Here is a 23,371-nt window from a genome sequence, read left to right as displayed (position 1 = left end):
GCATAGCAACAGCCAGGACGCTACTAAGTGTTTACTTTCTCACAGCGACTCTGTCTGAATGGCAGCACTGGGCAAGAAGTCCTCGTGAAAAGTGGCCTGGAGACTGTGGAGTCCTTAGCATTTGACCCTCTTAGCCAGCTGCTTTATTGGGTCGATGCTGGAATTAAAAAAATTGAGGTATGAGATGATATCACAATCCTATATATACTCCAGAGCTGCGCTCACTATTCTGCTGGTGCTGTCACTGTGTACATACATTACACTACTGATCCTGAGTTACATCCTGTATTATACTCCAGAGCTGCACTCACTATTCTGCTGGTTGTAGTCACTGTGTATATACTTTATATTACGGATCCTCAGTTACATCCTGTATTATACCCCAGAGCTGCACTCACTATTCTGCTGGTGCAGTCACTGTGTACATACATTACTGATCCTCAGTTACATCCTGTATTATACTCCAGAGCTGTGCTCCCTATTCTGCAGCTATAGAGCAGGACTCTCACATCATTACCATCCTATGGCTCTGCCTCTCTGTATCACAGGTGCTCGGCTTTAGATGTCTGTTCACACTTGCTGAGTCAGGAGATACTTAGGATTGTGCACTTTTTGTTCTTGCAGGTTGCTAACCCTGATGGAGACTTACGTCTGACTATTCTCAACTCCTCGGTCCTGGAGCGCCCCCGTGCTCTCGCTTTAGTGCCTAAGGATGGGTGAGTCTACAGTCGGCTGCTTTCCGTGCTGACGATTGCTCACCCACGTAGTTCTCTCCTTTTTTTGGCCGGCACCAGCGGTTGGAGGTGGGATCCTCCATGGCAATCTCTGCCACATCCTCGGAGTGTATTTACTGCCTGTACACAGTGACGACCACGTTCTCGCATGATGGTTATAGGGTCCCTGTGAGTGGCTGAATTGTTTACTTTCATCTCTTTGGCTGTAGGAAGTCTTGATGAAAGTGGCCTTGACGGTAGTGTCACTCCGGTCACCTGGGCAGCCGTACCTGCTCCCGCATGCCCCTTATATAGCAGGACCCTCGTGTTTCTGTCTGCAGGTTCATGTTCTGGACAGACTGGGGAGATGAGCGGCATGGGATCTATAAGAGCGAGATGGACGGTTCGGGGGTGACGCACCTGGTCTCCGATGGCATTAAGTGGCCCAATGGCATCTCTGTGGATGAGAACTGGATCTACTGGACCGAGGCTTATATGGACCGGATCGAGAGGATCAACTTCAGTGGGCAACAGCGGCAGGTGGTCCTGGACAACCTACCCCATCCGTATGCAATAGCCGTGTTCAAGGTAAGCGGCTCCTCACTTGCACCGACGGCTAACAGCGGAATCGCCCCGTGTACACTAACACTGCTCCATATACCCTCATACTATCCTATATGCACAAGTATTACCCCCTGTACGCTAGTAATGCCCCTTATACGCTGGAAGTACCCACTATACACTGGCAGTGCCCCCTATATGCTGGCAGTGCCCTCTATGCGCTAGTCGTACCCCCCTATGCACGAGCCCCACATACTTTAATACCACTGCTATTCCCACTGACAGAATCAAGTCTACTGGGATGACTGGTCTCAGCTCAGCATCTTCAGGGCCTCAAAGTACAACGGTGCCCAGGCGGAAGTTCTGATTGGTCGATTGTCAGGAGTGATGGACATGAAGATTTTCTATAAGGGCAAATGGACGGGTAATGTAACATAACCCAGACCTCGGTCACTGATCTTTGTAAAATACATTGTTTGTGTCAGTGTCCTATCTGTGCTTTTTAACATACCTGCTGATGGTTTCCCACACAGGAGTGAATTCTTGTACGTCGAACTCTTGCCGCCTCCTGTGTCTGCCCAAGGCCAACAACAGCCGAGTTTGCCGCTGTCCAGAGGGGGTGAAGGAGACTTCCTCTGCTGGGGAGGCACAGTGCGAGTGTCCTCATGGTTATCAGCTGAAGAACAAGACCTGCGCCAAGCAAGGTGAGCGCTGGGGCTGAGCGAGGATAGCAAATCGTCATCTAACCTCGGGGCCGCTTCCTCCTGGCCTCTTCGTCTGGGCCCCTCGCTCCTGACGTCTGGGCCCCTCGCTCCTGACGTCTGGGCCCCTCGCTCCTGACGTCTGGGCCCCTCGCTTCTGACGTCTGGGCCCCTCTTTACAGTCTCGGATCGTCCTACTTTCAGTTCTACCTTCTTATGCCCCTCCCCCCTACTTGTTGCTCCTTTTCCTCCATCGGTGATAAGCCGAGGTCTGCACTCTGCACGGAGCCGTATTCTACAGCATGTAGAGCTGTCTGTCCATCACATTATGCTCCTGAATGCTGAAACAACGGTAGCAAGAAGGAAAAGTCGTGGAATGATGGCAATCACAGGACGGAGACATCTCTGATCTATAAAAGGTGAAAAATGGAAAGAGCACAACCTCGTGGATGTCTCCAGTGTGAAGTCTGAGTCGGGTCAGGCTACCTGGGGTAATTCAATTATGCACCATATATTCCTGCGTAGAACCGGATGACCGGTGCCATGTTTTCTGATGAAGGCCTCCTCCTGGATCAGGCCGCCTGGTGTCCAGACCAATCTCCAGTTTTTATTTAATCCAAGACAAAAGCGCTGAGGAGGATGGACCTCTTCTTCAGCCTCCATTGTTGTCTCACTCTGGGGCAGATAGTCTTTGAGAGCAGTGGACACCTGTAGCTGGATGACCAGCTTGTAGCCCAGTGTTGTACAGATGCCTCTGACAGTTGTGGGGGGCATAATGTACGGTAATCGGACCCCTCTAGTCTTCATTTCAGGCGCTCAGACTCCAGAATAGAGAAATCCAAATGGTTAGATTATTTTGTTTTCGTTTTTCATCATTTGCAGATCAGTGACGTCTCCGTCCTGTGATCTCCGTCATTCCACCATTTCTGGTAATTACAATGTTCAGGAGTGTAGATAATCCTATCGGTGTGACCCACCATCACTACAGCATCACCGCTGTGCTGTCTCCTTACAGGAATCCTTCATCTATTTGTTTCTTGTGTTCTCTGCAGAGATCTCCTGTTTGCCCAGTCAGTATCGCTGCTCCAATGGGAACTGCATCAACAGCATATGGCAATGTGACAACGACAATGACTGCGGGGACATGAGCGACGAGAGAGACTGCCGTGAGTCCGCACAGCAGCCTGCCATCCTGAAGTGGCTGATAACAGGGAGTAATAGATTGTAGTCTCCTGTCCTACAGTCGCCTCCCCAGTAATGGCTGATAACAGGGAGTAATAGATTGTAGTCTCCTGTCCTACAGTCGCCTCCCCAGTAATGGCTGATAACAGGGAGTAATAGATTGTAGTCTCCTGTCCTACAGTCGCCTCCCCAGTAATGGCTGATAACAGGGAATAATAGATTGTAGGTCTTTTTTTATTATTATAAAATCCTTCACGACATTACAAAATAAAACACAACAGAACAAAACATAAGAACAAAACTCCAATCAGAAAACAAGACGACAAAATCAGACACAAAACAAAAAGAAATAAACCAGAAATGGAAACAATAAGTAAAATTCTCGACCTACAAAACGGAAAATGGAAATAAAATTAAAGAAACAAGGAAATAAAACTAGAAGGGGAAAAAAGACAAAAACAAAATTATCATAATTACACATGTACCCCTAAAATAATAAATAAATATAAAATCATGTAAAACCCCCGGCCCAGCTTCATTCATACTATTATATTACAGCCCCAAACTACATTCACCATCCTATAGACAATATTAGATGGTGGCCCGATTGTAACGCATCGGGTATTCTAGAATATACAGTTTATTTTTAAAGATTTAATAATAATGCAATAATGCACCCCCCAATCCTGATATGTATGGTTCTCTCACCCCCAATCCTGATATGCATGCTACCCCTCAACCCCCTATCCTGGTATGCATGGTCCCCTGACCCCCCAATCCTGGAATGCATGGTCCTCTCACCCCCCCAATCCTGGTATGCATGGTCCTCTCACCTCTCTTTCCTGGTATGCATGGTCCTCTTACCCCCCTTTTGGGGTATGCATGGTCCCCTCACCCCCCAATCCTAGTATGCATGGTCCTCTCACCCCCCAATCCTGGTATGCATGGTCCCCTCACCCCCCTATCCTGTTATGCATGATCCCCTAACCCCCATTTCTTGGTATGCATGGTCCCCTCACCCCCCTTTGCTGCTGTGCATGGTCCTCTCACACCCCAATCCTGGTATGTAAGCTCACCGTCTCCCCCCTTTCCTGGTATGTATGGTCCCCTCACCCCCCAATCCTGGTATGCATGGTATCCTCACCCTCCTATCCTGGTATGCATTGTCCCCTCACCCTCCTATCCTGGTATGCATGGTCCCCTCACTCCCCTTTCCTGATATGCATGGTCCCCTCAACCCCCAATCCTGGTATGCATGGTCCCCTCAACCCCCAATCCTGGTATGCATGGTCCTCTTACCCTCCTTTTGGGGTATGCATGGTCCCCTCACCCCCCAGTCCTGGTATGCATGGTCCCCTCACCCCCCAATCCTGGTATACATGGTCCCCTCACCCCCCAATTCTGGTATGCATGGTATCTTCACCCCCCTTTCCTGGTATGCATGGTCCTCTTACCCCCCTTTTGGGGTATGCATGGTCCCCTCACCCCCCAATCCTGGTATGCATGGTCCCCTCACCCCCCAATCCTGGTATGCATTGTCCCCTCACCCCCCAATCCTGGAATGCATGGTCCCCTCACCCCCCAATCCTGGTATGCATGGTCCCCTCACCCCCCAATCCTGGTATGCATGGTCCCCTCACCCCCCAATCCTGGAATGCATGGTCCCCTCACCCCCCTTTCCTGGTATGCATGGTCCCCTCACCCCCCTTTCCGTGTAGCCGCGACCAATCAGCGTCGCGGCCCTCTGTCCGCGACCAATCAGCGTCGCGGCCCTCTGTCCGTGACCAATCAGCAAATTCTCACCTTCCGACGGCCTCCTGTCTTCTTTCCACACGCCCGGCCTCGCGTTCCCAGTAATGCTTTGCGGCTTAGACCGCTGATGACGTCGGTCTTCTTTCTTGCTCTCGCGAGAGTGACGTCATCAGCGGAAAGAAGACAGCAGGCCGTTGGAAGGTGAGAATAACTTTTTTTTATTTTAATTCTCTTTTTTACAGATTAAGGCCTGCGCCTGTCGCTGATTGGTTGCAGCATGCGACTTCGGTTACAGACAGACACTATAAGACGTGTGTGTATATGTATATGTGTATATATATATATATATATATATATATATATATGTGTGTGTGTATATGTGTATATATTGTAGGGATGTGACTCGCTCAGGTGCAGCGGGAGACAAACATGAGGCACGTTCCTTTAAAATTTCACCAGGTTTATTACTCCATAAACCATAGACAGCATAACACTGAAATGTAACCTTCACTTCAGGCAAAGGAACAGAAATGTCCGTGGCTTCAGACTCGGACTGAGAGTCTCAGCACATGCTGGGAGATGTAGTCCTCCCCATATACACTCTCTGTAGTGTCCCCCCTGGACACATGGAGTCTGTCCACACTCAGACAGACTCCCTCCACTCTCTCACATGTGCCAAACACCTCAATTACATAGCCCTGTAACCACACCCAAAGGGGATCACATGGCTATGACATCACCAAAGGTTGTATAGACACACAGGCTTCCCTGACACAGTGTAACAGAAAGATCAGCAGTACCTCTGCTGATCAATACACCCTGGAGCCTGCATCCCAAGGCCACCCACCTTGAGACCCACAATGGTCATTTAGGACCCTGCTCCTGTTACCACACTGAATGTGCCTGTACACCCGTCCTGGGACACCCACACAGCGCCCCCTAGCCGACACAGTGGTAACTACACCACATACCTCCCCCCTCTGTTCAAACTTGTGGGGTTGAACACATGACATCACCCAGGTATCTTGAGACCTGGCACCCATGTCACCTTGCCCTACAAGTCGAGAGGACCATCTCCGTCTGTTTCGGTAGTCAAACTGCCTCATATTCACGTTAGGCCTCCCCCGCCCCCAGCGGTCAGTATCTCGGCCTTGGGCTTTGGCCTTCCCGTCAACGTCCGTCAGTGTGATCAGACACACTTTAGTCTCCACCTGTTTGCAGTGCGCTCCGTCACCCGACCTTTCTCTCACCGGCCGGCTCTCCCAGTTCACACTGTCATGAGTCCCACGTCCAGCTGGGCCAACTGGCTGGTCTGAGTCTGACCCTCTGTCACTATGTCCACCACCGGGTCTCGTGCCTATGTTACTACGATTAGAACGGCCACTTGCGGACTCTCGACGTTCTTGCCTTCGACTACCTGTCCTTTCATTCCTTGGAGGATCCCTTCGGGTCCTTACACCTTGGGTTGGAGGTGGACGCCACCTGACGTTCTCTATCTGCTCATTCATCTGCAGTCGATCCTGTCTTAGCTGCTCAATCTCCTTCAGGTACGCTACCCGATATTCCAGGAGCATGCGAAGCTTCCCAATGCTTTCCACCGAACCAACCACAATGACCGGAACCATGTCATCTTCAATAACGACTTGGATTTCACCAGCAGGTGGGATCCTCACTCTCTTCACACAGGATCGATTCACCATCTCCTGCATCACCTTTCCAAGTCTGCCAACGACTTTCCCCACCAGATTTCTGGGTACCGGAATTATGTCTTCCACAAATCCCAGCCGACTTTGTGCTTCCCTTGCAAGCTCCAGACGTCGAGCGGCTTTCCTATTACGCTCCACGAGCATCTGTTTCGTGCGGAGACATTGTAGGTGCATCTCCTTCAGGACAGCCACCCTTCTCTCTGTGTCTTCCGTTTCTGCCAGTATCACCAACTGGTCTGTTTCTGGTGCCCAGCTCACACTATAGGCCTTTACTGCCTTTTTAAAGGTCTCATGCACACCTTCGCTGGCACACGCTTCTCGCACGTCTTTGGGTACCTCCATCACGCACTTGAAGGTCATGGACTTGCTCTCATCCTGGACAGATGGCTCTGGGTTCCCCACGGACACTTCCCTCAAGGTATCTGCCAAGACCGGGTGACTGTCTTGTGCAGCTCTTGGCTCACCATCTTCCTGAGATTTACAGTCTTCAGGACCCTTTTCCAAGATGGGCTTTGGCAGTTCTGCCTTGCTATCAGTCGGGCAAGGCCGCTGTACGTCTTCGCCCCTCCACTTCTCCTGCAGAAGACCTTTTACTACTCCACTGAGTTCTTGCAGAACTTTATCTTTCTCCTCTGCCAGGTAGCGACGCTCATCCTCTCTCCTGAGAATCTCCTGTTGATGCTTCTCTTGGGCCTCTCTGAGCACCTCCATATCTTCCAACAGGGTCTTGTTCATGGTTTTACACGCTGACAGGTGACCTCTGAGCTCAGAGACTTCCTTCTCCAGCTCATCCACTCTGTGCTCAGCTGCTTGCCTTAGGACTCTTTCCCGTTCGACATGTTCTGTTACAGTCTCCTTTATCAGCTGTATCTCATGATCTTGTTCTCTTTTGGCCAGCACGTGTCTCACCACTACCTCTTTAATTATATCATCAAAGGGTACCACTGGGTCAGTCACACCAGTCGAGTGAACCCTCCAGTTACCGTCCAGCACCAATGTGTCTAGTCCAGTAGTCTCATCTCCCAGCCCACCATCTGTCTTATCACGAGACGTCAGGTCCGTCAGTTGGGCAGATGTACTTCTTCCTCTGGTCAGTTCTACCTCTGACCTGTCCATGTCAGGAGCCGTCACTGTCTCAGTGTCCGCTGGCCCCATAGTCGAAGCATCTCCATCATCCGACCAAATGTCATCAAACAAAAGAAAGTCCCGGCCCCTCTCCCAGGCATAGACTAAGTCCCGTGGTATCCCTCTACCTTGGCACTCACCACCTTTGGTCCCCTCAAACACTACTGTGTCTACTGCGTAGTTCACCGTGACCCCGTGTTTACAGCGAACCCTGACGTTTTTCTCGGTCAGAGAGAAAACGAGAGGCGTTCCTGTCAGAGTCACCTGACTCTCTGAGTCCAGCCGACCAAAGGCTCCTTCCCGGTGCAGCATCACTGTACACATCTGTGGCCCATCATTACTACCTGGAAAGGATATTCCACATTCTGAAAAAGACCTGCACATACACTGTGGTACTCCAGACATACCTACTGAGTCACCCAGTGCTGTCACTTCACACTTGGCCACTTTCTGGACCACCACCCCACTTTGGGTTGCCACTCCAATCTGGGTCACCGCCCCCTTTTGGGACTCCACCCCTTTTTGGGTTACCACTCCAATTTGGGTCACCGCCCCCTTTTGGGACTCCACCCCTTTTTGGGTTACCACTCCAATTTGGGTCACCGCCCCCTTTTGGGTTTCCACCCCTTTTTGGGTTACCACTCCAATTTGGGTCACCTCCCCCTTTTGTGACTCCACCCCTTTTTGGGTTACCACTCTAATTTGGGTCACCGCCCCCTTTTGTGACTCCACCCCTTTTTGGGTTACCACTCTAATTTGGGTCACCGCCCCCTTTTGGGACTCCACCCCTTTTTTGGTTACCACTCCCTTTTGGGTCACCGCCCCCTTTTGGGATTTCCCCATGTCCGTTCTGCAGAACTTCTTATGCCACAGTTCACACAGTACAGTTTGTCTCTCACGATACCACACAAGTCTTTGCTGGCACCACCACAGCTCCTGCTGTCACTGATCACCAGCACCTCCGGCTGCTGTTCACACACACACACAGCGGCTGGTGTCACTGCAGCTCCTGCTGCGCCATCTTCGTGGACCCGCCGATCCACCGGAAGCCGCTTGTCACCTTCGTAACCCCGCCGGGTTACTGGAAGCCGCTTGTCACCCTCAAAGATAAAGAAGCCACAAAAGTGCGCCCATAGGGCCTTACCAGTGCAGGTATAATGGGTTATGCAGCAATAATACAGGGTACTCACCCTTAAAAGTTGTGTAAAGCCACAACTACTGTATCCGCTTAGTCACATGCCATAAAGCTGCAGCAGGATGGCGTAGACAGACAGCGTCTGCTACCAATGCTCCCAGGGCAGATCCCTTAAAGAAAACACCAGGTCCTTGTGCTGCGAGACCTTCGTGACCCCACTGAGCCACAGCAAGCACCTTCAGGTTTTGCAGAGGAAAAGAAAAAAAAAAAACACATGCACAGTCTCTCACATGTCCTGTTCGTGTGCCACTCAGGACGTACCGTCTCCGCCTGAGACCGTCCACCACACAGGGCACACCGGGTGCTATTCAGGGAGCCGACCCTCCTCCCAGGGTCTCCCAACACACCAGCCTCACCAGGTCCAGGGGCTCAGCGGGTGCTCTTCAGGACATCCGTCTCCGCCTGAGACTGCCCAACACACGCCTCATCAGGTCCAAGGTCATAGCACGTGTTCCAGGGATCCGATTCGTCTCCCAGAACCTCCCAACACTGACCCTCCAGGACCTTGCTCACTGACCCCTCCAGGAACACAGTCTCTCACTGACCCTGGTCAGTGCAACACAGACTCCTGTCTGTTACCTGTGTCGGCCACACAGGTTCCTGGACGCCTCTTCTCCTCCAGAGGTATCCCACAAATATTAATACAGTCACTTTCTCTGACCTCGGTCAGTATTACTCACGGTTGTCAGATCATCTGCTCTCCTGGCTCAGAATCGCCAGCGCTGCCACACGTGCTTCTGGGAGTCGCTGCCCGCATTCTCCACCAATTGTAGGGATGTGACTCGCTCAGGTGCAGCGGGAGACAAACATGAGGCACGTTCCTTTAAAATTTCACCAGGTTTATTACTCCATAAACCATAGACAGCATAACACTGAAATGTAACCTTCACTTCAGGCAAAGGAACAGAAATGTCCGTGGCTTCAGACTCGGACTGAGAGTCTCAGCACATGCTGGGAGATGTAGTCCTCCCCATATACACTCTCTGTAGTGTCCCCCCTGGACACATGGAAGTCTGTCCACACTCAGACAGACTCCCTCCACTCTCTCACATGTGCCAAACACCTCAATTACATAGCCCTGTAACCACACCCAAAGGGGATCACATGGCTATGACATCACCAAAGGTTGTATAGACACACAGGCTTCCCTGACACAGTGTAACAGAAAGATCAGCAGTACCTCTGCTGATCAATACACCCTGGAGCCTGCATCCCAAGGCCACCCACCTTGAGACCCACAATGGTCATTTAGGACCCTGCTCCTGTTACCACACTGAATGTGCCTGTACACCCGTCCTGGGACACCCACACAGCGCCCCCTAGCCGACACAGTGGTAACTACACCACAATATATATAGAGATTATATACACTATATACAATATAAACATATGACACCAACCCGAATATTACAAGACACCAAAACACAACAAATGCCCACTGGTCCCACCGCCTTACCTCACAGTCTCCCCCTTACACCTCCACATTCACACTTACGACAAACCTAATTACAGACATAATATGAAAAAATTAACAAAATTTATTATGTTATTTTTTTCCATTTTTTTTTTTTTTTTTTTACTTATATAAACACTCCTACTCTAACTTATCCTATCACCCCTGATCCAGCTCTGGCCACAAAGTTCAGGAATTCTCCGAGCTAGGATCAGGCCCCAAAGTTTTTCCCCAGGCTAGGCCTGGGCCAGGCCAGATCAGTCTCTTAACACCACTGTTGAAACCCCCAATCCCCCCACCCAACCTAACTAAAACCTTCTATTATACAATATTACACAATATATACAATACATACATTACACTTTATACAATATATGCATAAACCAACGTTACAGAACATAACCTACATACTCACCACCTAAGGCTCAAGTTCGATGCCTGCAAACCTTCTATTCACGAGACAGATATTCAAAACAAAAATCTAGGGTGCAAATACATCAGCCCACCACCAGGATATAGGAGTACTAACGGACTAAGGCACCCCGAAGGAGAAACCCCTCCAGAGATAGGCCGCCCTCCGGGCACCCAGTCTTTCGTACTCCAGAGAACGTACCTTCACCAGGGCACCTAGGATGCTGCTATAAACTTCGTCTACACGGAGGATTTTACTCTGCGTCGAAACTAAAACTCGTGCATTCCACGTGAAGTACCTGACCACTGCGCTGACTATAAATAAAGTGACTCGGTCCCTTCTCCCAAGGTCTCCGAACGCTCCATAAGCCCACTCTGCATAGGACAGAGTAGCCAGCCGCGGTCCACCAATGGAAGCTTCCACCCTGTTGTACACCTCTGTAATAAAAGGACAATGAAGCAAGAAGTGCTCCATGCTTTCCAGCATGTTAGCACAAGCCTCACGGGGGCAATTCCTATCCTCGGAGCTCCTGTAATTCAGATTGTCCCTCACAACTTACCTTGGAAGCAGCGCCAAGTCAAGTCCCAGTACTTCTTGGGGATCCTATTAGAATTTAACACACTCAACCCAACCTCTAGATCCCGACTTGGGCAGTCCTTGAGGACCAATGGACTCTGAAAATGCGAAAGCAAGATCCGCATGTCGAGTAGTTTCCTCGGAAGGGACCTCACCTCCCAGATCCCACCGGTGCATCATTTTCAGAACCGAGGTAACATAAGCCGGGAGATGCCCGTGCGGTGTGCGAAAATCCCTCAATCTTCCCCCTGTCTCCCATTCCTGGAAGAAAGGCTGAAACCATCCCTTGCAGGAGAATACCCACGGAGGAGCCCTCTCTTTCCAGAGGTTTGCAACATTGACTTTCAAAAAGGTGTTCACTAGGAACACCACAGGGTTCACCATATTCAACCCCCCTAGTCTCCTCGTGCGGTAAGTGACCTCCCGCTTGACTAGGTTCAGTCTATTCCCCCATAACATCTGAAAGAACAGACTGTAGACCCGAGTCCAGAGAGGCTCTGGCAAGACACAGACGTTGCCCAGGTAGATTAGCAAGGGGAGGACGAAAGCTTTGCACAGGCCAACCCTTTCCCTCAGGGTCAAAGACCAACCCTTCCGTTGGTCCACTCTTTGAGCAACACCTTTGATTCTGCCTTCCCAGTTTTTCGTGGGGTAATCACCCTGGTCAAATTCGATGCCTAGGACTTTGGCGTGTTCTTGGGGTTCGGGGAGGGTGTCCGGAAGATCAAACCCGGGATCCCCGCCTCCCAGCCAGAGACTCACACTTGTCCTGGTTGACCTTGGACCCGGAAGCCTCCGAGTAGCTCTCCACTTCTGACATCACCACCATTGCCTCCTCTCGCGAAGAAACAAAAATGGTGACATCGTCCTCGTAGGCCACTACCCTCAGGATAGCCTCTGGCGCCACCCCGCCCATCCTCACCCCCGCCAACGGTCCACAATTGATCCCTTCTGAGGAAGGGATCGATCACAAATGCGTAAAGCAGAGGGCAGCCCTGACGGACACCAGATCCTACCTCGAAAGGTTGTCCAATCCACCCGTTTACCAGAGGGAAAGTCTCAGCCCCAGCATACAAGGTCTTAAGCCAGTCCACAAACCCCCCAGGCAGACCGTACCTCAAAAGAGTGGACCAGAAGTACTCATGGTCGACCCGATCAAAAGCCTTTGCCTGATCCAGGGTCAGCAGGAAACCCTTCCAAAGGCCCGCCCTGACTTGCTCCATGGCCTCTCGGACACCTAGAACAGCACTGAAAGTGCTACGGCCAGGAACGCAACAGTTCTGAGCCTCCGAAAGCAGCCGCGGTGCAAACTTCACCAGCCTGTTGAAAAGTATCTTAGCCAAAACCTTCCTGTCCACATTGAGAAGTGCTATGGGACGCCAATTCTCAATGCGTGACGGATCCTTACCCTTTGACAATGATCAAAGCTGACCTCCTTAATGATCTCGGCAGAGTGCCCGAGGAGAGACACCTGAGTCAAGAGGGGGACCAAGGAGTCCCTAAAGGTCCTAATGAACTCGGATGTTAAGCCGTCCTGACCTGGTGATTTTTTTTGGACCTGAGCCCATCGATCGCCAGTCTCACTTCCTCTTTGATCGCTTCTGCCAAAACGTCCAGCGAGAGGTCAGCCCCTGGCTCAGGAACAGATTCAGCCAGGAAAACCGACATCCTGTCACGATCCAGTTCCCTCCTTCCCAAGAGGTGTGCGTAGTATAAACTGACGACCTCCAAGATACCTCATCTGGACCTCTTCAGGGATCCTGTACTGTCTATCAGCCCCATCTGTTGTGAGTTCATTTTTCCCTTCACCATTGAGGTCTGATGAACTCCCTCCTCCGGTGAAGGAAGGTAGTGAGGCTGATTACCAAACACCTGGGCAGCTAGATGATGACTGGGTGGCTGGAATTGAGGACTGGATATAAGGCTGCCGACTCCCTTCTTCCTGGCTGGTGATTTTCCTGCTGGATTCTTGGAGCCCAGTCTGATTCCTGCATCTCAAAGCTAAGTTTTTCTGCTCTTCTTTGTACTCTTCAGTTTTGTTTTTGTTTTGCCTTGTTTTTTGGGAGTTCTGCCATCCCCGGCCGGGGGTGAGCTGAACTCCATTTTTGTCTCTGATCTGTTGATATTTTGCTCTGTCTTCAGAATATACCTGAGTGCTGATATAGTCTTTTGAAGCCTAGCGACTTCAGGGCCTGTTTTTCCTATCAGTCGGTTGGCTCATTTTGATAGGGTTTTTGCGGATGGCAGACAGCAGCTTTCCTATCCTGTCCTATGTAGTTAGCTTGGGCCCCATCATTTGCTCAACCTATCTTTCTATCTGTGTTAGAGTTTTCATCTTGCTTCACCGTCATTATATGTTGGGGGCTGCCTATTGCTTTGGGGTCTGCTCTGGGGCAGTTTAGTTTTTCCCCTTTCTGTCTTTAGGCTATATAGTTCTCCGGCTGTGATCGAGGGGTCTAGGGCACCGTAGGAACCCCCCACGGCTACTGCTAGTTGTTGTGGATAGGTTCAGGGGTCTGCAATCCGATAGCTGCCAACCTCTCTGGTTTATCTGGACTTAGCGGGTATTTTGTTTTTACCTCCTTCGGTGACTCATCATAACACCCATCACTATCTTACTATTCACTGACATCTTGCAGGTTCTGTAAGAGTCGGGCGAGTAGTACTTCCCGTAGTCCCTCTCAAAAACCAAAGATGCGTGCCTATCGTACTGACACCTCTTCAGCAAGGGCTTCACACCGGAGATCTCCTCCCGGCTACCTCCAGTCGAGACAAGATGCTCGAGTCTCCTCCTCAGGCTCTGATTCAGGCGATCCCTGTTCAGGCTTCTGAGGTTCGAGAGTTGCCGGAAGAATGTCGCCACCCGATGTTTGAACATCTCCCACCACTCTGACTTAGTGTTACTTAGGCCCAGCAGCGGCACCTGGCTCTGAAGAAAATACTCAAAGGACCGTCTTACAGCTTCTTCCTCAAGGAGTGACGAATTCAGCTTCCAATAACCTCTTCCCATCCTAGGAGTTTCTGTAACGTTCAGAGAAAACATAATCAAACAGTGATCGGAGAACTCCACAACCGACAACGGCGAGGAGATGGCCTCCTCCTTCAAATAAAACCTATCTATCCTAGGCCTGCACTGACTACCTCTAAAAAAAGGTGAATCCCGTGCTGCCTGTGTTGTGCCAGATGTGGACATCCACCAGGCGTGCCTCACTTACTATCCTGTTTAGCGCGACGCAATCGTAAGCCAGCCGGTCCCCGGAACCTCCTCTATCACAGGGTCTCGTGACGTTGTTGAAATCCCCTCCAAAGACCACCTGCCGACTCGAAAATAAGAAAGGTTTGATCTTCATGAAGAGACATCTGCGGTCCCACTTGGATTGGGGACTGTAGATGTTAGTGAGCCGAAGCTCCTGTCCCCCCATAGAGACATCTAGGATCAAGCATCTCCCCATTTCTAATTTGATTAATCATCTGCATTCAACCGCTGCGGTCTTAAAAAGGACCGCCACTCCGCTATACGGCTCGGCCGCAAGAGACCAGTAGGAGGGCCCATGCCTCCACTCCTGCCTTGCTTTATGCATGGTTGATAGGTCAGTCAACCCGGTCTCCTGCAAAAACAAAATGTCGGCATCAAGTTGGCCGAGAAAATGAAAGGCCATGTACACTGCCGCTTCTGACCTTATGCTGGCAACATTAATGGTTGCCAGCGTCAACGGGGTGGGTGCTGCCATCATGATTGATTGAATTAGATGGCCTTTTTCTCTCTCACCCATGACAGCACCACGGAGAGAGGGGAGATCCGCCCTTCAGGGACAGGAACCTACAGAAAAAGGGCGGTACCTCTCCTCCGCCTTCAGTTGGGTTCCTGTCCCTGACGGAGGGACCCACAGGATGGTACCTGTGCATCCAGGAGTCTGGGGCCGGCCTGTCCGGCTATCGGCAGCGGGGAGGCCCCTGTCGCGGCAGGTGTGCCCGAAGCCGCCACCGCCGGGGCCGATGCGGGCTGCCGGGTGAGCGGGGGGGGAGAGACGCCGGAGTCGCCGCTCCGGAAAGGAGATTGGGGCTCAGCGGGACCCGGTGGAGTGTGGGCAGCGCCATGGTACGGAGAGTACCAAGATGGCCGCTGCCCCGGAAGTAGCGTCACGCGGCGCTAAGTTTAAAAAAGGTGAGGCGTAGTAACTCCTGGCTGGAAGCGATCCTAATAATGGAGGATAGCGACCAGCAACAGGAGCAGAGGCAGCAGCTGAAACAGCAGCAGCAGCACCACCAACACCACCACCGACAAAAGGAACGAAACACAGAGTGCCGTTCCAGCAGTCACTCCACGCGGCGTAGCACGTCAGCAGCGAGGAGCAAAACGCCACCAGGAGATCAGCCTATACAGGACCTGACTCCGTCTCCCGAACCGGTACCTGCAGCTGCGCGCCTTTTTTTGGGGTAAGTGATCTTCGTGAATGTCACCCTTGTAATGCAATCCCTCTCCCTTATTAGGGAAAGAAGAAGGCTAAAAAGAACAGGGAATGTCCCACTTGCACTATACCCCTACCGGTATCATGGGAGAAAAAACTATGCGAGTCCTGTACAAAAGAAATTGTTTGTCAGGAGACTCCGGATTTCGCATCTGACCTAAGGGCCGCAATTAAATCAGAGGTCCAGAGTGCCCTCGAATCCCTTAAACATAAGGATAAAACGAGGAAAAAAGACACGGTAGAAACCTCCCAGTCAGATTCTTCCACATCAGGGGAAATCTCGTCTAAATCCTCAGAATCCGACTCCTCAGACGAGGAAACAGGAGGGCGCCTTTGTTTTCCCCTAGAAGAGGTAGACAAACTGGTGAAAGCTGTAAGGTCTACCATGGGGGTATTGGACCCGAGGCCGGATAAGACAGTCCAGGACATAATGTTCGGGGGGCTAGGCCAGAAAAAACGGAGAGTATTTCCACTAAACGAAATCGTCAAGGGTCTAATCAAAAGGGAATGGGATAAGCCAGATAGGAAAAATACTACGGTCCCTTCCCTTAAAAGGAAATATCCCTTTGAGGAGGAGGCATCCACGTCTTGGGATAGAGCCCCGAAACTCGATGTAGCAGTTGCTAAAGCCTCAAAGAAATTCGCCCTTCCCTTTGAGGACATGGGCACCCTCAGGGACCCCCTAGATAAGAAGGCGGATACCTTTCTAAAGGGGGCTTGGGAGTCTGCAGGCGGTAACCTCAGGCCAGCGATAGCGGCGACATGTACCTCAAGAGCCCTAATGGTATGGGTGGACCAACTTGAGAAACAGCTGAGGGAAGGGACACCTAGAGATAAAATTTTAGATTCTATCCCAGTAATAAGGGGAGCGGCTGCATTCCTAGCAGACTCATCGGCCGATTCAGTCAGACTATCGTCCAAAACAGCAGCACTTTCAAACGCGGCCCGAAGGACACTATGGCTTAAAAGTTGGCCAGGGGACCTACAGACCAAAATGAAATTATGCTCCATCCCCTGTGAAGGAAAATTCCTTTTTGGGGAAACGTTAGATGACATCCTCCAGAAAGCAGGGGACAAGAAAAAAGGATTCCCAAATTTAGGGCCAGCGGCATTTAAAAGACCCTTTCGGAATAGGAGATTTTTTCAGAGAAGACCACCAAGGGAACAAAAGTGGGATGATAAAAGAAGAGATAGAGGCTTCTTCTTTAAAACTCTCCCCGGGACAAAAAGCCCTCCAAGTGACAGTACGCCAAGGGTGGGGGGAAGGTTATCCTTTTTCCTTCCAGCCTGGAGGAGAATTTCAACAAACCCATGGATAATAAACCTAATCCAGGAGGGCCTAAGGATAGACTTTTTCTCTCTTCTGCCTCAAAAATATGTAACAACGCCGCTGAGATCCAGCATGCAAGAACAGGAAGCGCTATAAAGCGAGGTTCTAGGCCTAGTAAAAAAAGGAGTCCTCCAGGAGGTCCCCCTGCAGTATATGGTCAGAGGGTTCTACTCCCCCCTTTTTCTAGTGACCAAACCAGACTGCACCTTTCGTACAATTATAAATCTGAGAAAGCTAAACAAATACGTCAAGAACCAGAGCTTCAAAATGGAGTCGATCAAATCTACCACCAAAGTCCTGTTCCCAAACTGCTACATGACGGTGTTGGACCTCAGCGACGCTTATTATCACGTCCCTATCCACAAAGACTCCAGGAAGTATCTGAGGTTAGCCGTCTCAATAAAAGGCAAGGTGAAAGAATTTCAGTACAGAGCCCTGCCGTTCGGAATATCGATAGCCCCGCGAGTATTCACCAAAATAGTAGCGGAAATGATGGCTCATATAAGGGAACAAGATATAATAATAATCCCGTATCTAGACGATTTCCTAATAGCGGGCAGCTCGGCTCAAAAATGCAGGGAACAGAGAGACAGGGTGATGAACACTCTACAAGACCTGGGCTGGCTTCTAAATCTAAAAAAATCAAGATTGGAGCCCAGCAGGGTACAAGAATTCTTGGGCCTAACACTAGACTCAAACATTCAGGAGTGTCGCCTCCCAAACCACAAAAAGGAGAAGATCGCTCAAATTACAGCAAGAGCAATCCAAAATCCCTCCATGACACTAAGGAAGGCCATGTCACTGTTGGGTTCACTATCTGCCTGCCTACCAGCAGTTCAATGGGCTCAATTACACACGAGAATTCTCTAGTGGGATGTATTGGCCAACCAGGCAGTAATAGGGGGACACCTAGAGGGTCGCATTACCCTAAATTCAAGCACTATTCATTCCCTAGCTTGGTGGGGAAACCAGGAGAACCTGTCCAAAGGGATCCCCTGGGCACCAAAGATAACACACATAGTGACAACAGATGCCAGTCCCACAGGATGGGGAGCGCACATGAACAACGAGGTGACTCAGAGCGTATGGGGAAATCAAGAACTAAGAGCCTCCTCAAATCAAAAGGAGCTTCTAGCAGTAGGCTATGCCCTAACACACTTCCTACCCCTACTCCAGAACCACCATGTCCGTATCCTTTCGGACAATCTGGTCATAGTGGCCTATATAAATCACCAGGGGGGAACCAGGTCCTGAGCCCTAATGGACACATCCGCCAAAATCCTCAAACTAGCGGAGGCAAAACTGTTATCTCTGACAGCCCTACACATCCGCGGTACAGAGAATCAAAGGGCAGACTTTCTGAGCCGCACCCAATTACGACAGGGGGAATGGGTACTAAAGCAGTCCATTTTTCGGCAGATTGTAAAATTGTGGGGGACCCCAGACGTAGATCTGTTCGCCGACTTCAAAAACAAAAAAGTAGACGCCTTCTGCTCCCTAGATCCCAGGGGGAGTCCTCTAACTCTGGACGCATTTATGCTCCCATGGACACAGAATCTAACATATGCCTTTCCCCCAATCATGCTCATTCCAGCAGTCCTAAAGAAAGTCAGGGAGGACAGGGCGAGAATGATACTGATAGCCCCCTTCTGGCCCAAAAGAACCTGGTTTTCCTGGCTAAGAATCCTCTCAGTAACCGACCCATGGGTCCTACCGGATCTCCCGGACCTGCTATCGCAGGGCCCAGTGCTACATCCTCAGGCACCGAACCTCCATTTAACAGCATGGAATTTGAAAGGGCACTGATGAGGGACAGGGGTTTTTCAGAAAACCTGATAACTACACTACAAAAGAGTAGGAAACCGGTTACAATGAGAGCTTATGGCAGAACATGGAAAAAATTTCTATCCACCTCTAGAGCAAAGGTTCAGGTTGGGGTTCAGATTGATAAGATCCTAGAATTTCTACAAGAGGGCCTAGAACAGGGTCTGGCGGTCAACACATTAAAAGTACAAATAGCGGCATTAGGCGCCCTCTATAACCATGATGTGGCAGGTGACCCCTGGGTAGCACGGTTTATTAAAGCCGCAACCAGATCTAGGCCAATAGCCAGTCAAAGATTACCATCATGGGACCTGAATCTTGTACTTTCAACACTGACAGGCCCTCCGTTTGAACCAATTCACTCGGCACCCCTAAAAATCCTATCTCTTAAAACTGTGCTTCTGGTGGCACTAACATCAGCCCGAAGAGTGAGCGATATTCAAGCCTTGTCAGCTGGGCCTCCTTTTACAAAAATTCTAGAGGATAGAGTCATCTTAAAACCTGACCCAGCCTATTTACCTAAAGTGTCATCACATTTTCACAGGTCCCAGGAGGTAGTCCTTCCTTCTGCCCAAATCCAAAAAATAAGGGGGAAGAAAAGTTCCACACTTTAGATGTTAAAAGGTGCCTAGTACAGTACTTAGAGGCCACCAAAAAGTGTAGGAAGGAAGGCTCTCTCTTTGTATGTTTCCAGGGTCCTCGGAAGGGGCTCAAAGCATCCAAGAGTACCCTGGCAAGGTGGATAAGGGATGCGATTGCCCTGGCATATTCATCCAGCGGGAATACCATCCCAGAAGGGCTGAGAGCTCATTCCACAAGGGCAATGGCGACCTCATGGGCTGAAAGATCTGAGGTATCAATAGAACAAATCTGTAAGGCGGCCACCTGGTCATCACCTTCGACCTTTTTTAGGCACTATAGATTAGATCTAGCCTCTACATCTGACCTGACCTTCGGGAGAAGGGTCCTTCAGGCGGTGGTCCCTCCCTAAGCTACCAATCTCTGAAATTCTCTCCGTGGTGCTGTCATGGGTGAGAGAGAATAGCTTAGTTACTCACCGATAACGGTGTTTCTCGGAACCCATGACAGCACCCGCTTATTCCCCTCCCCTTCACGAGTATGGTGAGCACGTTTTACTGTTAGTAGAGTGTTTCCGTTTAGGCACGGTGCTTTGATAAGTAAGCAGTATTATAATATTGTGTATATATTTCTGTTGTCTAACTAACCTGGAGACCCTCTGATGCTCTGTAACCAACTGAAGGCGGAGAGGTACCGCCGTTTTTCTGTAGGTTCCTGTCCCTGAAGGGCGAATCCCTTCTCTCCGTGGTGCTGTCATGGGTTCCGAGAAACACCGTTTTCGGTGAGTAACTAAGCTATTCTTCCCAACCCCCACAGCTTCACCCTCTTCCTCTGACAATGACGAGCTTTTAGTGCGCTTAAGACACACAGACTCAACCATTCACTCCTTACATACAATCTGGCCCTTGTCTGGTGGTCCTGAGGTAGTCCCCCCCCCCCCCCCCAGAGGGCCCTTTATTTGCGCCCTGAGAAGTAGACTCAGCGACCTCCTGAGCCCCAACAACCTTGTCCGCAACCTCCAGCTCCGGGTTCCCGTCCTCCCCCTCTGGAGGGGAGTCCTGGAGAGCCTGGAACCGGTTGGAGACATCCACCAGAGGGGGGGTGGCTGGACCTTCCAATGGCACCTGGATCAGGGCTAGAGGATCAGAGGGGTCGCACTCCAGGGTAGAGGCTTGTGACCCGGACCCACTCCTACCCTTGTTTGTTTTCCTCTTACCCTTATTCCTTTGTTGTGACCATTCCCCCTCTCCCTCATCCAGACTCACCGGATGAAGGTTCCTGGGAAGACATGGCGTCCGCCTGCGCCTCCCTTTCAAGTCTCCTGACTTACTCACTCAATTCGCTGTCTTTAGGATCCTCAGCTGCAAGTGAAGTACCCAGGTCAGGGTTTAGAGTCATTACTCCCTGCCCCCTGTTCCCATGGCGCTGCTCCTGCCGCCTGATGTTGGATGGCGGCAGCTTGCTCCTCACTGGTTCCCTGCCTCCTCTACCCCTACTGGTCCCTTCACCGGCAAGATTAGTCCCGGCTTTTGCCTGTCCCACACTCGCCACTTTCAGGACCGCATTGGCAAGGGAACGCGGACAATGACTGAATGGATGACCACAAAAGTTACACCTAATCCTGCCACAGGTAGCAGCGAGATGGCCAAGGTCCCCACACAGTGCACATTTCTGGGTGGTACACTGCGCACTAAAGTGTGTGGGGCTGCCGCACCTGTGACAGACCTTAGGCTGCCCCTGGTAGAAAATCAGGATCCTGTCCCTCCCCAAAAATGTTGAGGAAGGTATATGGGTAACAGTGTTTCCTGAAACCTTCAATTTCACCATGAAGGTCCAGGCCCCTGACCAGATACCATGGTCGTCACGGGTCTTCTCCTGAATGCCGACGATGTCGCCATATTGACCAATCCAGGTGGAGATGTCCATACAGGAAAGTGACTCGATATTGGTCAAAACGGTCACCTTCCTGACCGAGTTCTGGTGGGATATTGTGACAGGAATGAAACCCTGCCATTCGGGGCGACCCCGAGCCAGCTCATGGCGAGACCAAAAAAGCTCAAGGCCCTCCGGTCTCACGAAGCTGACATCGAAGTAGAAGGTCCCATAGGGATGGATCAAGGCAAAGATGTCATATGCCGCGAAGCCCATCCCCAGCAGGAGCTCAGCAACCTTAGACCGATCAGGACAGGCATCTTTGCTTACCCACTGGAGACGTGCCACGTTCCTACTGTTACTCCTCTGCCCCGTTGTCGGCAGAGACCAGACAGTCTCTGCCCCTCTATCTCAGAAGGCGGAAAGACCGTGTCTCTCTATCCAGAATGACAGATCAACATCCCTCCCATCTACAGTGATGGAACTCTCCCCTTCAGGGCATCCAGGAAGCGCTGCTGCAAATCACCGTCCCCAGGGCCACCAAACAAGGGCGCTCTACTACCCCCAGCAGTGACAGCTCCTGAATAGCTAGGGGCTGAAGCCCTCGGCACCACTGGGGGGGCAGTGGGACCACTACCCACTTCTCCACTAACACCAGTGCTGCTCTCCTCATTCACTCCACCACTACTCCCACCATTCACTCCACCAATACTCCCATCATTTGCGGCACCATAACTTCCATCATTCACTCCACCACTACTCCCACCATTCTCTCCACCACTGCTCCCATCATTTGCGGCTCCACAACTCCCATAATTCACTCCAGTACTACTCCCATCATTCACCCCATTACGACTGTCCTCTGCACCATCCACAGTCACATCCATTACTTCCTCCCTTGTGTCTGCAGTCTCTGCACTCACACCTACCGGGCCGGGGGAGGGGTGCAGCACCACACCCGCTTTAATTAGTTCAGTGCTGACTTTGTGCTGTGCTTTTTGATCACTGTGCTCCTTAATGTCCTTGGCAGAATGTTTGTCAGCCGCCTGCCCTGTAGCCACAGACTTTGTGGATTTAGTGTCTTTTTTTTGCCGCCGGGGCACACTGCCTCCCTGTCTCCGCAGTGCGCCCAGTATTCTTGCCAGTTTTAGTTTTCCCTTGCTGCTTTTCTGCAGGAACATTCCTGACACGTGACTCCCTTGACCCAGCCACGCGCCTCTTCTCCTCTGTTGAGGCGCACTGCGCCCCTGTCACAACAGTGCACCCCCCTTTCGCCGCACCATGCTCCTCAGCCCTGCCCCCATAGCCCCAGCGTCGGCCGCCCCCGCTCCCCCCCCGCTCCCGGCTAAGCACGGTGATAACCGGCTTAGCCGCAGGAGGCAGGGAGGGAAACTCCACGGGGTCCCCTATGTCCGGCACCGTGAGTACCTCCACAGCCTCACACCCTGCACTGTTCCCCGTACAGACGGCAGCATTGCCGGACGTCCTCCTCCTCTTCCCACCTTGCCTATGCCCCGGACCCACTGCAGAGCCTGTGCCTTTAGGTTTGGTGGGGTTTACACAGGAGGTGGTAGGTGGATCATCAGACATTGGTACATATTTGTAACTCACCACCTCCCGTGCAGTCTCCTCCGTCTTCTTCCTCTTTTTCTTTGTGTCCTTCGCTGGCTCGTCCTCACCAAAGGAAAATCTGGTCAGGTCCACAGGAGACTCCAGCTCTCTGATCTCCCTCAAAAGACCGCACTCCTCCTCTTTCTCCGCTGACTCAAGCCTGGGTTGTCGGAGTCCTCTGCCGTGTCGGGAGGCCGCTTCCTTGTTGGCTCTGCGACTCTTTCTCCCGGCTTGTTCCAGCATGTGGGATTCCAGCCACGACTACGTCCTCCTCCTCACTTAGGACGCCGGCTGACAGTTCTCCTGAGGT

General features: G+C 51.2%; 1 protein-coding gene across 2 annotated transcripts in view; it reads left to right on the top strand.

Moving 5' to 3' along the window:
• SORL1 (sortilin related receptor 1) overlaps positions 1–23,371 on the top strand; it is a 134,918-nt gene that overhangs the window by 74,626 nt on the left and 36,921 nt on the right. For both annotated transcript variants that reach the window (XR_012234008.1, XM_073584849.1), the window contains exons 18-23: positions 46–177; positions 625–716; positions 1,055–1,301; positions 1,560–1,698; positions 1,808–1,978; positions 3,028–3,141. Coding sequence is in view for 1 of the 2 variants with exons in the window: in XM_073584849.1 (XP_073440950.1) it covers positions 46–177; positions 625–716; positions 1,055–1,301; positions 1,560–1,698; positions 1,808–1,978; positions 3,028–3,141 (895 nt within the window). In the remaining variant the exon portion in view is untranslated. The remainder of the gene's footprint in view (positions 1–45; positions 178–624; positions 717–1,054; positions 1,302–1,559; positions 1,699–1,807; positions 1,979–3,027; positions 3,142–23,371) is intronic.

This window comes from Dendrobates tinctorius, unplaced genomic scaffold (assembly GCF_039654945.1).
Source record: "Dendrobates tinctorius isolate UK_male_01 unplaced genomic scaffold, ASM3965494v1 ptg000086l, whole genome shotgun sequence".
NCBI classification, from domain to species: Eukaryota; Metazoa; Chordata; class Amphibia; order Anura; family Dendrobatidae; genus Dendrobates; species Dendrobates tinctorius.
The sequence above is the reverse complement of the archived record's forward strand: the minus strand, read 5'-3'. Positions and strand labels throughout refer to the sequence as shown.